The sequence below is a fragment of the Heterodontus francisci genome, chromosome 12 (genome assembly GCF_036365525.1).
Source record: "Heterodontus francisci isolate sHetFra1 chromosome 12, sHetFra1.hap1, whole genome shotgun sequence".
NCBI lineage: Eukaryota > Metazoa > Chordata > Chondrichthyes > Heterodontiformes > Heterodontidae > Heterodontus > Heterodontus francisci.
Genome location: NC_090382.1, coordinates 86,896,579 through 86,912,184, shown reverse-complemented (window position 1 = coordinate 86,912,184; position 15,606 = coordinate 86,896,579). Strand labels below are relative to the sequence as shown.

The following is a 15,606-nucleotide window of genomic DNA, read 5'->3' as shown; positions in this document are numbered from 1 at the left end:
AAATATCAAACACAAATTTTTGTAGATTATAGAATTATCCAGGATAAAAACAGGCAGTTTTATGTTGTCAAAGTAGATCATGTTATCAGAGGACAAGTTCTGATCAGTTCTTTGAATAATTCTAGGTGTTGCCTTCATCTTTGTCAACAACTTCAGCAAATTCCCTGGAGAAGCTACAACAACTATTTCAGAAGCTTAAGCTGACACGCACAAGTTCAATTTCCAAACCAAGTCTATCTGGCTCCGATGTACCAGGGAGTTTGTGCAATAAAGCATTGCTATCCTCTAAAGTTAGTCGAACTTCTTTGAGTGGTGCTGAGAGTGTAACAGATGATGCTGGTTCTGGGGCTGACATTATCCATAATGTACGTGAAAATGGAGAAGTTGGTAATAACATTGATAGAGACGATCATGATATTATTGAAGAAGCTGCTGAAAAACAAGGCAATTCAGAGTTCTGCTATGAAGCTGAAAGTCCAGATGAGGCAGCTCTTGTGCACGCTGCTCGGGCTTACAATTTCACGTTATTGTCTCGGAGCCCTGACCAAGTGATTGTAAAGCTACCTCAAGGAGATATTATCACTTTTGAACTGTTGCACACATTAGCATTTGATTCAACAAGGAAACGGATGTCTGTAATTGTCAAGCACCCGCTCACTAAAGAGATTATTATGTACACAAAGGGAGCAGATTCTGTTATCATGGATTTATTAGAAGCACCTGCCAAAGGTAACAGAATTTTTCTCTTCTCTCCTATAATCCCTCTACTCACCCTCCAGCCTTTCTTTTAACCTCATCTGAACCAAGGAGGGCACCTGATCTTCACTCAGGCTTCCAGTAACTTCAAACGGTTCCGAAGATGCAGATCACTAATTCAGCAATTACTCATGCTCTGATGTTTCCCATAGACGCGCTCAGTAAAGTTGGAAGTGGGGGTAGTGGTGGGAAGATGGTCCACTCTTATCCCTCACTTACACTGCTGCTAGAAATTATACTTTTCAATAAATGACTTTGGTTTTAACTTATATTGTCCTCTTTCAATCTCCCAGTCTACACTGATTTTGTGTGGATTAATGACTTGGATCTTGCAGTGCTATGCCTGATTTGAAAGAAAAAGAGGGACTTTTACCTTTGAATTAGAAAAAGAAAAGAATTTTGTGGGCTCTTGTCCAAACAAGGCATGCTGCAATTATATAGGACATTGATGAAACCACACCTAGAGCGCTGTGCACAGTTTTTGTCTCCATACTTAATAATGGGAAAGGAAGCCGAAGGTGAAATCAGGAGTCTTTAAGCAAATAACCATGCAACACAGTTGCTGAATTAAAACATAGGAAAAGGAGTAGGCCATTTAGCCCTAGAGCTTGTTCTGCCATTCAATTAAATCATGGCTAATCTGTTTTTTAACTTCATCTGCCTGTCTTGGTTCCATAACCCTTAATGCCTGACAAAAATCTAACAACCTCAATTTTGAAACTATCAATTGCCCTAGCCTCGACAGCTTTTTGGAGGAAAGAGTTCCAGATTTCCAGTATCCTTTGTGTGAAGAAGTGTTTCCGGACATCATCCCTGAACTATCTAGCTCTAATTTTAAGATTATTCCCCCTTATTTTGGATACCGCATCAGAGAAAATAGGACCTCTCTATCTTAGCCTTAGTCTTCTATATTCAAGGGAATGCAAGCTCAGCCTATACAAACTGTCCTCAGTTTAACTTTTTTAGCCCAGGTATCATTCTGGTAAATTTGTACTGTATCCACTCCAAGGCCATTGTATCCTTCCTGAGGTGCAGTGCTCAGAGCTGCATGCAGTACTCAAAATGGGGTCTAACCAGAGCTCTGCATAACTGTAACATAACTTCCATCCCTTCGTATTAAGCTGGTTGTTCTCCCACGTTCTACTCTCCGTGAACTTGAGGTCATCCAAAACTCTACTGCCTGTGTTTTAACTCATAGCAAATCCCATTCCCCTATTACCCCTATGTTCACTGACCTACATTGGCTCCCAGTCAAGCATTGTCATGATTTTAAAATCCTCATCCTTGTTTTCAAATCACTCCAATGCCATGCCCTCCCCACCTCTGTAATCTCCTCCAGCCCCACAAACTCCTAAAATATCTAGCCGCATCTTCAGTTGCCTAGGCCCCAAGCTCTGGAATACCATCCCTACTCTTCTCTACCACTCCACCTCACTTTCCTCCTTTAAGACACTCCTTAAAACCTACCTCTTTGACCAAGCTTTTGGTCATCTGACCTAATATGTCCTTTTGTGACTCAGTGTCCTACTTTGTTTTTTAATGCACCTATAAAATGCCTTGGGACATTTTATTACGTTAAAGGTGCTATATATTATAAGTTGTTGTTATTCCAGCTCTCTTGAGATAAAGGATAACATTCCATTAGAATTTTTTATATTTTTTGGACCTGTCCATCAGCTTTGAGTGAATTCTTTATTTGGTCTTCTAAATCTCTCTGCTGAGCCACAATTTCTAGCTTCTTGCCATTTAAAAAATGCTCTGATTGGGTTCAAGTGGATGAGATCTCTCTTTCCCACATTGAATTTCATTAGTCACAGTTTTTCCCACTCACCTAATCACTAAATGTCCCTTTGCAACTTGCTGCTCCCATCTACTATTTACTGTGGCACCTAACTTCGTGTCATCACTTAAATATACAGCTCCCTATTTTTCTTCATTCAAGTCTTTTATAAATATGGTGAAAAGCTATGGCCCCAGTGCTGATCCCTGGGGGACACCACTAGTCAGATCCTGCTAACTTGAGTGCACATCCATTATCCCTACTCTGTCTCCTACCTCCTCACCAATTCCCTATCCAAGCCAATAGGTTGCCTCTGATTCCATATGCTCTTTTTTTTAAACAGTCTCTTGTGTGGAATATTGTTGAAAGCCTTCTGGAAGTCCATATAAATAACATCCATAGATACTCCTTATCTACAACATTAGTTTTAAAAAATCAGCTAAGTTTTTTAGGCATGACTTAGTGTGGAGTCTCATTCCTTCAGATTTCAATTATTGTTGGAGATTTTTTAAAAACAAAAAATTCAAATAAAACTTTTAATGTTTTCTTTCTGCCTTATCTCTCTCTCAATCTTATCTTGTTTTCCCTCTCTTTCACTTTTTGTACCTGATTTGACATTGAATTAAATATTCTGACATTCGAGTTCATACTGCACTGCTCATTAATGATTTTTCAATCTGATTGGTTAGGGAGATACACAGTTGCTTGTCCTGGCCACACAATTCCCAGATTCCCTGTTGAAGACACAGTGCCACATTGGCTCCCTGATTTACAGTACTTTCCAGTGCAAAATCCCATAGAAAGTCTGTGGGTAAGTGCAAGTGTAATAAATGGCTGAGAGCAAAAACAAGCCCACATTTATACCAGAAATGCTCCTGATTACACAAGAATTTTGCTGCATTTTGGCCTCATGCTGTTCTGCTTCTCCCAGCCTGAAACTTAGTCTTCCATTATAACTACTTTGCTTTTGCAACAAGCTTCTCTGATTTAGAACATAGTACAGCACAGTACAGGCCCTTCGGCCCACGATGTTGTGCCGAACCTTCAATCTACTCTAGCATCAAACTACCTACATCCCCTTCATACTACTATCATCCATGTACCTATCCAAGAGTCGCTTAAATGTCCCTAATGTATCTGCTTCTACTACCACCGCTGGCAGTGCATTCCACGCACCCACCACTCTCTGTGTAAAGAACCTACCTCTAACATCTCCCCGAATCCTTCCTCCAATCACCTTAAAATTATGCCCCGTGGTGATAGCCCTTTCCACCCTGGGAAAAAGTCTCTGGCTATCCACTCTATCTATGCCTCTCATCATCTTGTACCCCTCTATCAAGTCACCTCTCATCCTTCTACGCTCCAATGAGAAAAGCCCGAGCTCCCTCAACCTTTCTTCGTAAGCCATGCTCTCCAGTCCAGGCAGCATCCTGGTAAATCTCCTCTGCACCCTCTCTAAAGCTTCCACATCCTTCCTATAATGAGGCGACCAGAACTGAACACAATATTCCAAGTGTGGTCTAACCAGGGCTTTATAGAGCTGCAGCATAACCTCGCGGCTCTTAAACTCAATCCCCCTGTTATTGAAAGCCAACACACCATACGCCTTCTTAACAACCCTATCAACTTGGGTGGCAACTTTGAGCGATCTATGGACATGGACCCCAAGATCCCTCTGTTCCTCCACACTACCAAGAATCCTGTCTTTAAGCCTGTATTCTGCATTCAAATTCGAGCTTCCAAAATGAATCACTTCACACTTTTCCAGGTTGAACTCCATCTGCCACTTCTCAGCCCAGCTCTGCATCCTGCCAATGTCCCGTTGCAACCTACAACAACCTTCCACACTATCCACAACTCCAGCAACCTTTGTGTCATCGGCAAACTTGCTAACCCAGCCTTCCACTTCCTCATCCAAGTCATTTATAAAAATCACAAAGAGCAGAGGTCCCAGAACAGATCCCTGCAGAACGCCACTGATCACCGAGCTCCAGGCTGAATACTTTCCATCTACTACCACCCTCTGTCTTCTATGGGCCAGCCAATTCTGTATCCAGACAGTCAACTTTCCCTGTATCCCATGCCTCCTAACTTTCTGAATGAGCCTACCTTGGGGAACCTTATCAAACGCCTTGCTAAAATCCATATACACCACATCCACTGCTCTTCCTTCATCAATGTGTTTTGTCACATCTTCAAAGAATTCAATAAGGCTTGTGAGGCATGACCTGCCCCTCACAAAGCCATGCTGACTGTCTCTAATCAAACTATGCTTTTCCAAATAATCATAAATCCTGTCTCTCAGAATCCTCTCCAATAATTTGCCCACTACTGACGTAAGACTGACTGGTCTATAATTCCCAGGGTTATCCCTATTCCATTTCTTGAATAAGGGAATAATCTGGCACTACTCCAGTGGACAGTGAGGACGCAAAGATCATCGCCAAAGGCGCAGCAATCTCTTCCCTCGCTTCCCGTAATATCCTTGGGTATATCCCGTCTGGCCCCGGGGACTTATCTGTCCTCATGTCTTTCAAAATTTCCAGCACATCCTCCCTCTTAACATCAACCTGTTCGAGTATATCAGCCTGTTTCACGCTGTCCTCACAAATGACCAGGGTCCCTCTCACTAGTGAATACTGAAGCAAAGTATTCATTTAGGACCTCCCCTACCTCCTCTGACTCCAGGCACAAGTTCCCTCCACTATCCCTGATTGGCCCTACCCTCACTCTGGCCATCCTCTTGTTCCTCACATAAGTGTAGAACGCCTTGGGATTTTCCTTAATCCTACCCGCCAAGACTTTTTCATGTCCTCTTCTAGCTCTCCCAAGTCCATTCTTCAGTTCCTTCCTGGCTGTCTTGTAACCCTCTAGAGCCCTGTCTGATCCTTGCTTCCTCAACCTTAAGTAAGCTTCCTTCTTCCTCTTGACTAGCTGTTCCACATCTCTTGTCATCCAAGGTTCCTTCACCCTACCATCCCTTCCTTGCCTCATCAGGACTTGTATTTCTGCACTTGTATATTCCATTACTTTATCACTGCTATCTGGAGGTCTATAAGCAACTCCATAAAAGTATCCTTTTCTATTCCTCATTCTACCCAAAGTGCTTATATTGCCTGCTCACCCTTACTACTGGTATCCCCTCTTTCCAATGCTGTAATAGTGTCCCTTATCAATATTGCTATTCCTCCACCTTTTTCCAATTGTCCTGTCCTTTCTAAAGACCTTACAACCTGAAATATCTATCTTGCACTCACACTCACCTTGTTCAGTGATGGCAACTTTGTCTTAAGCTGTGGCTGGACTTGCAATTCTAATTCATTTGTTTTACTTCTTATGCTACTTGTATTGGTCTACGGAACCTTTAATTTAGTAATAGACCCTGATGATGTTCTTAACACATGTTTTAACTTATCAACATGCCTTTTTCTAATCACTTCTATTGTATTCGATCAGTTACTTGGTTATTTCCAAGATGTTTTCTGAATTTGAATTATTTATATTATCTTTAACACTATGATAACTTGGATTTTGCTCTTTTGTTTTTACATTTTTAGGCTATTTTATTTCTATTTCCATCCTTAAGCCCTCCCTCCATCTACCCCATATCCTTTTTATCGGGTTAAAATCCAGTCTACAGCCCTTCCCAATTTACCACTCTATAGTACCATGCCATGGGTAACCATTGCAGCACACTTAAATGGAACTGAAGAAAGGTTTTTGGTGAGACTTGCCTGGGTAAGTCCTATGTTGCATTATAGCAACAGATGAGACAACACTGCTTCTGAGCTCTGTGTTGAGCCAAAACTTCTGACAACAGTTTCCACAATCATGGCAGAATTTTGAGGAAATCAAATTTCCTTTCACTTATCCTTCCAGCTTAAGAATTGAGCATGGAGGAAAGTGCCATGGATAAACGAGAATGTGAGAAATTTAATGAGAGGGAACTGATCTGCAATATGGAAATCTGGTATAAGGATTGGACTGATCAGCAATAAATTTGCTGGAAAGGGTTATGATCTGACCGAATAAAGATTGCATTTTTTGATTTTTTTTTTGAAGTTTCTTCCCTTACAATATACTTAGTCCAGTTGAAAGAGTAGAGTGAAAATCTTGTCCCAGGATTGTGCCAGCACAGCTGTTGTAGGGGCCTGCTCAGGTCGGGAAAAAAAGAACCCGACCCGAACCTGAATGAACCACAGTAGACCCGGCCCACGTCCCTCCGATTTTGCTCTGAGCCCAACCCGACCTGAACCCGAGCCCGACCCGACCATCCCTTTACTTGCCTTCTGACTGGGAAGCTCCACGAAGCTGCAGCGCATGCGCGATGATGTCATAGTGACATCACTCGCTCACTGTGCAGGCGCAGTTTTGTCCCAGACTCCCAGCTCAGGTAAGTTTTTTAATTTCAGTACTTACCAGCAGAGCACTTACCATGTGTGTCCGGCCCGACCCAACCCAACTCGACCTGGACATGGCCTGATCTGACCCGAACCCGACACATGTCATCGCGTCCCTTCGGGTCAGGTAGCAGGCCTCTAAGCTGTTGGACAATTGCCTGGAGCTGCAGTTAGCATAGCCTGAGATTACCCATTTGCTGTCTGTGGGGAAGCACTGGGTTCTTGATGAGTACTTTGCAAAATAGCATATATAAAATTTGAGAAATCACCATGTTGGGAATCACACAGGTATGATGAGCCCATGTTCCACCCATTCCTAGTGGGTACATTGGGACTCCACCTTAGAGGAATGGAGTAGAAGTAGGAAAATAGGACATTGTACTGTAAAAGATATTAGTCACTCATCCGGAGCACTGTGTGCAGTTATAGTCACCTAATCATAGAATATTAGTGCCTTTGAGAGATAATTAGGTATTAGAAATTTAATTGTAAGGAAAATTGGGCTTGTTTTCACTGGAGAAACAGATGTGGTCTAATTTAAATTTTCAAGGCTGTGAAGGGAAGTGAAAAATCCAAACAAATTGCTCACTCGCAAAAGGTTTAAATGCTAAGGGACAAGTTGTAAATTAGGAGTAAGGTGAAAGAGCTGGGGAGTATATTTGCGGAAAGGACAATGAAACTGACAGTCTAAATGTTCAAGAAGCAACCTAATGCATTTGTGAACAGAGGAAGAACTGGAAGAATTTAATGAGAAGGAAAGTAGATGGAGTTATTTTCAGAAAAAGCATTGATGCTTTGAAGAAATTAGCTTTTAGAGTCTGATGGCCTTTTCCTTGCCCTAAAAATTGTCTAACCTTTTCAATTTTCTAACCGAGGTCAGATATGGTACTGTTCCCAATTTAATTGATGACATAAACATGTTAGTCTTTTGCAAAGGGTTGAGATGCCCTGGGGGTGAGCCTCACAATTAGATTAGAGATACAGCACTGAAACAGGCCCTTCGGCCCACCGAGTCTGTGCCGAACATCAGCCACCCATTTATACTAATCCTACACTAATCCCATATTCCTACCAAACATCCCCACCTGTCCCTATATTTCCCTACCACCTACCTATACTAGTGACAATTTATAATGGCCAATTTACCTATCAACCTGCAAGTCTTTTTGGCTTGTGGGAGGAAACCGGAGCACCCGGAGAAAACCCACGCAGACATTATGCTCAGAGATATCTGTGTTCCTCTAATTCTGGCCTATTGCACATCCCCGATTTTAATTGCTCCACCATTTGTGGCCGCGCGTTCAGTTGCCTAGGCCCTAAGCTCTGGAATACCCTCATAACGCCCCTCCACCTCATCACCTCGCTTTCCTCCTTTTAAGATACTCATTAAAACCTACCTCTGACTAAGCTTTTGGGCATCTGACCTAATATCTCCTTATGTGGCTCAACGTCATATTTTGTTTAATAATGCTCCTGTGAAGCACCTCGGGATGTTTTTATTCCGTTATAAGTGCTATATGAATATAGCTTGTTTTTGAGTTATAAAGAAATGTTTTTTTTGTTGTGACATTTGACAATGCTGAACACAGTTGTCTGACAGATTTTCTTTTTTTTTGCCTCTCATTTGTTCGATAACCTTGAAGATGAAAAGCAGCAAAGAAAACTAACTATGGAAACACAGAAGTATCTGGACTGGTATGCAAGTGATGGTCTGCGAACACTATGCATGGCAAAGAAGGTAAAATATGAACTCTTAAAGATCAAATTTCACTGTCAGCGCCACATTTTAAAAATACAAGTTTTTAACTTCAACGTCTATTTGTTCTCTCTTCCCTAGTTCAGTTGAGTCTTTTTGTAACTTATCGGGCACAATCACTATAACAATAACTTGCATTTATATAGTACTTTAACATAGAAAAAGTCCCAAAGTGTTTCACAGAGTGAAATTGGACTCTATATTGCTACTTGTGCCTTTAGAGCCCTAGAGCGGGCGAGACATGCATGTGCTAGAAGCATGCAGAGTGGGCAGATCATGATGTCAAACAGCCTCTAACACTGATTTGATGCACAATCTGCCATTGTGAACCATGCAAGTCCAGTTACTACCCTCTCTTAAACACTCCCAGCTGAAAATGCATTCAGCTACATGAGGGACTTCCTACTAGCATTATTTAAAGGGCCAATTATCCAACTTCCAGGTGAGGTGCTCTTAACTTATTTTGCTGCTGCAGAGTTGGTGGAATTGTTGTTGGAGGAGTATTGCAAACATTTTGGATTTTCAAGGGAGTGATGCTGGACCTTGACGAGGAGGTCAGAGGAGTTGGTTGGCCTGTCAGGAGGAAGTCTGCTTCAGTAATGGGGGCTTTAGTTGCAGTCCCTCTTGGGCTGCAGCATGATTTGGAAATGGAGCACAGGCAGCAGAGAGGAGGGAAGCAACATGCAGAGGGAGGTGGAAGAGGGAAGAGAAGACGCAACTAGAACCCCTTTGCTCTGGATGAGCAGTCCATAAGTTGGAATTTCCAGATGCTTCCTTGCAATGAGTACATAAGTCATTCAAAAATGGGAAAGGTGCATAGTGATATCTAATCTAACACTGTCACGACATGTATAGTTATAGCATGCAGTCTCCACTAACTCTTAGGAAACTCTTCCAAATAGCAAGAATTATTTAAAATATTCATGAGACTTTAGGTTCTAGTTAATATTTATCCTCTGTTGTGTTCGTATATATTTTATCAATATTCTGATTCTAAATTTATTTTCTTAATTTTGTTTAGGTCTTGAGTGATGGTGAATACAAAAAATGGGCTAGTTTAAGGCATGAAGCAGAGACCAGTATTGACCACAGAGAAGAATTGATTCTAGAGACAGCGCTACAACTGGAAACAAATCTAACGTTGTTGGGTAATTTCTTTGATTTTCATTCAATGTGTGGATCTATACTGCCAGTGATTTGATTTAACAGTTATATTTGCTTTAGTCAATCTCACAATGTCTGATAAACTGAGTGGGGAGCACTGTGTTTTGTCTTATATAACTGACCTGCAGCTAAGCACATTCCAATTCAGCTGTCACAGAAAACCCTGTAGAACTGTGACACTAATGTAAATTTGGGTGCCTCAAGAGGAATCTTTTTGTAACCTAGCATGAATAAACCACTCCCTACACATTGTAGAATAATTTTGCCAATGCCAGGCAGAATGAGGAACAATTCCTACTGTAAATGAATGAAAAGATGAATAAACTTCAGTGGAATAAACTCATTCCTGAAAACAGAAATACATTTATGTAACAAAACTTTGCATGAGTGCATTGTGCAGTGTTTTGATTTATTGCAGTGTGTCACAGAAATTGTTAAGTTCAACTGCAGATTTTCCATGGTCCTTGAGACATAATGTATTCTTCCCTTTCAAGTTAGAATAATGTATTCGCTGCTCACAATCCTGCCGCTCCTCTACCCTGGAGAGACCAAATTTAGTTTGGGCGACCATTGCAGGACACCTCCGTTCAGTCTGCAAACATGACCCCGAGCCTCCAGTTGCCTATCATTTTAATTCTCCACCTTGCTCTCATTCTGACCTCTCTGTCCTTGGCCTCCTGCAGTGTTCCAATAAAACTCAATCCAAGCATGAGGAACAGGACCTCATCTTTTGACTAGACACTTTACAGCCTCCTGGACTCAACATTGAGTTCTACAATTTTAGATTGTAACCTCTTTCCCCCGTTTTCTTTCAATTTACTTTGGTTTTGATTTTTTCTCTTGTTTCTCTTTCCTTTATCTTCCCTTTTGCTTTCAGACAGCAGCTGTTCATGATTCTGCCATTCATACCTCCTCTTGGCACATCTTTTGTTTCTTTACTTGTCCTATTACACTCCCTTTAGCCTTGTACCATGAAACCATTTGTCATTCAATCTCTGCTGGCCTCCACTCTAGCACAGACAGTCCCTTTTCTTCTTTCGTCCCCTCCCCACTTCTCTGCCTCTGTACTTGCTTAAAACCTGCTACATCTCTTAACTTTTGCCAGTTCTGACGCAAGGTTATTAATCTGAAACATTGGGTAGAATTTTCTGTTCTCCTTCGCAGCAGGTTTGGAGGCAGAGAGAGCATAAAATAGCATAAAATCAGGTGGGATGGTGGCAGTGGGTGGGGATGTGATTAACGCGACCACCTTGCCTCCGCCAAAATTTTGTCTAATCAAGGCCTTCCCGCCCCGCCACCAATTGAGGCCCTTAACTGGGCAAGTAAGGACCTCTTCCCGACACAGCCACAATTAGCCGTGTGGCAGATGGCCCTGTCACTGCATGGGAAATACGGTAGGAACAACTGTGCGGGCTACTTCCTGGCCTGAACAAGGAACCCAGCATCAGGAAAGGGGGAGCCTGCTAAGGGCCACCCCCCCCTGCCCCACCCGCGAGATCCTTCCCACCCTGACCTACATGAGGCCTGGCTCCAGCGATGTTCCTCGTCTCCAGGGCAGTCACCTCCAGCAGCAGCCACCACCTCTGCGGTGGCGCTGCAGCTGCCGGCCTCTGATTGACTGGCAGCACTCCAAGGGCAGGACTTGCGGCGACGGGTCCTGGATCCTATGGAAGGCCCACCGCTATCCATTTAAGTTCCTGATTGGCACTAAATTCGGCAGGCCTTCCGGAAAAGAGGGACCTCAGCGTTGCATTCTCCCGACATCAAGACCCCCACCGCCAGGATAAAGTTCCCCCCATTAACTCTGTTTCTCACTCTGCAGATGCTGCCATACCTGCAGAATATTTCCAGCATTTTCTGTTTTTAGTTCTGATTTCCAGTGTCTGCAGTATTTTGCTTTTGCATTTTTCCCTAATGTGTTCTAATGGGAGTGGCTGTGGCAGACATTTTTCTCATCACTTTATCAGACATTATGAAGCCAGTTGTTCCTCAGTTTCACTCAACAGTCGTAACTTGTAGAGCCATCATCTGCAATCCTAATTAATCAGTGCTGAAATACTATTCACATGTGTTTTTGAATTTCATGCCTTAAGAAAAATTGGGTGAACTGTGATGTTTGAGGTGAGGGATCCGTGCTGAGAAATGGGAACTTATTTTACTTGTGAAATACGGTGTCAGCATCAATGACTCCCAATTCAATAAAATTCCTTCTTTGTTGTACAGCCAAGATGGCTTAATCCAATCTCAGATGAACTTGTACCAGTATGCCACCTTCAATCCCAATAATAGTCATCATTGGTTGATAGATTTAATTGATATCCTTCTCAATGAGATTAGGCTCCATTCTGTATCCCCTTTATCCCCTAAGAAAAGCACTTTATCTTGTAATATCATCTGACCATTTTAAGCCAGATACTGAATCTTAGATAATCTAGTTCAAATAATGAAATGGCATGACAATATTCATTCAAAAAATGGTGCCACATTCAATTTAAACAGGATTGGCTCTTAAATGTACAAAATTGTGAGGGACCTGGATAGAGTGGATGTGAAAGGTCTCTTTACCTTAGCAGAGAGGTCAGTGATTAAAGTGCATAGATTTAAATTGATTAATAGAAAGATTAGAGGGGAGATGAGGAAAAGTTTTTTTCCCAGAGGGTTGTCGGGGTCTGGAACTCACTGCCTGCAAGGGTAGTAGAGGCAGAAACCCTCAGCTCGTTCAAAAGGTGTCTGGATATGCGCCTCAAGTGCTGTAACCTGCAGGGCTATGGACCAATTGCTGGAAAGTGGGATTAGGCTGGGTGGCTGGTTTTTCAGCCGGCGCAGACACGATGGGCCAAGTGGCCGTAAATTTTCTATGATTTCTATGATTGTCTTTTGTAGTCATGTTTCTGATTGATTGAAGTCATCTTTACGCGGTTCCCAAGATTGAGTCCTGGAATGTGACATTTAGTATGCAGACTTAGCTGCCAGCAGTCCCCATTCTGATTTATTTTGCATGAATATATGAGTATTAGGGCATTTCTAAGTTAAATGTATATAGTTAGACACAGCTGGATTGTGGCCTTATCAACTCAGAAATGTGTTGAACCTTTGGAGAGATAATGAGATGGTTTTCAAACAGCAAGGTGGTGACAGATAACTGTGCTCTTGACAAATTAACAGCAATATCTTCCAAATCTAAATATGTAAATGATTTAATTATTTTATTGCTGTTTGTGTGGCCTTGCTGTGCTTAGATTGACTGCTGCATTTTTTACATTACAACAGCAACTACATTTCAAAAGCATTCATTTGTAAAGTGCTTTGGGATAACTTGAGGTCATGAAAGTTGCTATGTAAATGCAGGTATTTTTTTATCAGTCTCACTGATATTTGAAAACAGTGGTACACTGCTGCCGGTTACTGTAATCCACCTGGTTTGTTTTGAATGACATACTGAAAATCTGAACTGTCATCAACAGATTTCAATAAATTCAACCTTTAAAAGTGAGGGTTTGGCCAGAATTTTACGTTGCTGCGAGGTCCCGCCCACTGGCTGAAAAGTCGGGGCAAGCCTGCCTCCTCTGGGCCTGCAAGCCACGCTGCGATTTTGCATGGTCCAGACCTTTAATTGGCCCCGGGCGGGACTTACACCCCTCTGAGGCAGGCAGTCCTGCCTCCAAGAGCTGCTGGCCAATCAGAGGGCTGACATCACTTCAGTCCCAGATGCATAACCGGGAGTGATGGCCACTGCTAGGACTGCACCCAGCTAGAAGAGGACCATGGACACCGGCACCAAAAGGTGAGTGGTGTTTCGAGCCTGGCCAAGGAAAATCAACTGGGCCCCAGAGAGGTGGGTAGGTGTTGATTAGGAGGGCGTGTGGAGGTGCTTCTGTGGAGGTAGCTTGTGCCGTGCGGGGGGGGAGCCATCATGGGGCACAAGGTGCTTCTGTGGAGGTAGCTTGTGCCGTGGGGGAGGGGGGCCATCATGGGGCACAAGGTGCCTGATCAGGAGGGCCCATTCCCCCCACCTCCTTGCAGCCTGCAAGGAGGTCACCAGTTTTTACCAGGCAGCCTCCCCAGGTGGTCAAGTGCCTGGCCACTGCTGGTAAGATACCTGTGGCTGTGGGAGGAAGCTCTTAAGTGGCAAATAATTGGCCACATAAGGGCCTCAATTGGCCTGGGGCAGGTGGGCCATTTGTCATCTTCCTACTGCTGGTAAAATGGCAGCGGGGGCGGGTAGGTTATGGGAATGGCACTCCCTGCATCCCACTCAATTTTATGCACCCCCTCCCCCCAATCCCCCCTTGCCTCCAGTCTGCTCCTGGGGGTTGTGGGGTGGGGGGGGGGCGGGGTTGGAGGAAGCATAAAATTCCAGCCTTTAAAGCTTTCAGTGTCCATGATGGCACAACCAATTTCTTCTTATCCCCTGTGCCCAGTTCAAAGTGAAAGCTTGTGATCAATTCAAATTAGAGTGCACATTACATCCTGTAGTATTATTATGCAACAGTGACTACATGTTCAAAGAAGTACTTTATTGGTTGTAAAGCACTATGTGGCATCATGAGGTCGTAAAATGTACTATATAAATGCAAGTCTTTTTTTTCCTTTAGTATGCAAATTACAGTGACATTCTGATTACAAGATGGGAACGGAAATGATAATACTAAAAATCCTGCATTGTGTTTTACTTGCCAGTCCTGGGTAAACAGAAAACTTTTGTAATATTTTGTTTATTTACTTTTGTCAAAGGCGCAACAGGTATTGAGGATCGTCTGCAGGATGGTGTGCCAGACACCATTGAAGCCCTTCGTGAAGCTGGCATATTGACCTGGGTTCTAACAGGAGATAAACAGGAAACTGCTGTTAATATTGCCTATGCGTGTAAGCTTCTGAATTCAAAGGACTTTATCTTCACTCTAAATAGTGAAAATCAGGTGAGTGCAGGGAATAATTACAATCTTGCCACGAAATGGAATTATTAAAATTCCTCATGGATCAAAATGATATGGAGAGTTTTATTCAAATATGGTTCTCTTTTAGACTTGCTTCCTTAGTCCTTTGGGCTTTTTTGTAAATAGATGTACAGAACAAATGTAAAAAGTTAATAAGCAATATGTAAAAAGGCAAAAAACATGGGCATCCAAGTGATCTCATAAGCACAAGAAAGAAGCTTGATGGAAGGCTGAAAACGGAGGACCTCGTATGCAATTAGAAAGGCATACTTTCAAAATAGTAATCACCCTCCAAAGCTGAAGTATCTGAAGTGAACCATATTTACAAACACTTCATGTTCATAGTTTAATCTGGCACTTGTCATTATATGGAGGGGATATTTGATGGTAAAGCAGGATGTAGTTAGAAAGAACAACAGCAAGGACATATGTTTCACGAACTTAAATCTGATAGTACCTGTAAGCACAGAGATTCAAAGAAAATTATGCTGGGACACTGGGCAAGTCACATCATACTGGAGTAATCAACAGTTAACTCTATGTTTAATAAAAGCAAAATACTGCAGATGCTGGAAATCTGAAATAAAAACAAGAAATGCTGGAAATACTTAGTAGGTCTGGCAGCATCTGTGGAGAGAAGCAGAGTTAATGTTTCAGGTCAGTGACCTTTCATCAGAATTGGCAACGGTTTAATAGCTTTTATAGATGTATTATAGATGTAATAGGTTTTAAGCAAATAAAGCAGGGGTGGGGCAAGAGATAATAAAAGGGAAGGTGTTGATAGGACAGAGTCACAGAGAATAACTCCATTTT

General features: G+C 42.5%; 1 protein-coding gene across 1 annotated transcript in view; it reads left to right on the top strand.

Moving 5' to 3' along the window:
* Positions 1 to 15,606, top strand: part of atp10b (ATPase phospholipid transporting 10B) — a 443,112-nt gene that overhangs the window by 397,106 nt on the left and 30,400 nt on the right. The window contains 4 exon segments of the mRNA XM_068043811.1: positions 126 to 729; positions 8,580 to 8,674; positions 9,714 to 9,840; positions 14,591 to 14,775. Coding sequence (XP_067899912.1) covers positions 126 to 729; positions 8,580 to 8,674; positions 9,714 to 9,840; positions 14,591 to 14,775 — 1,011 coding nt within the window.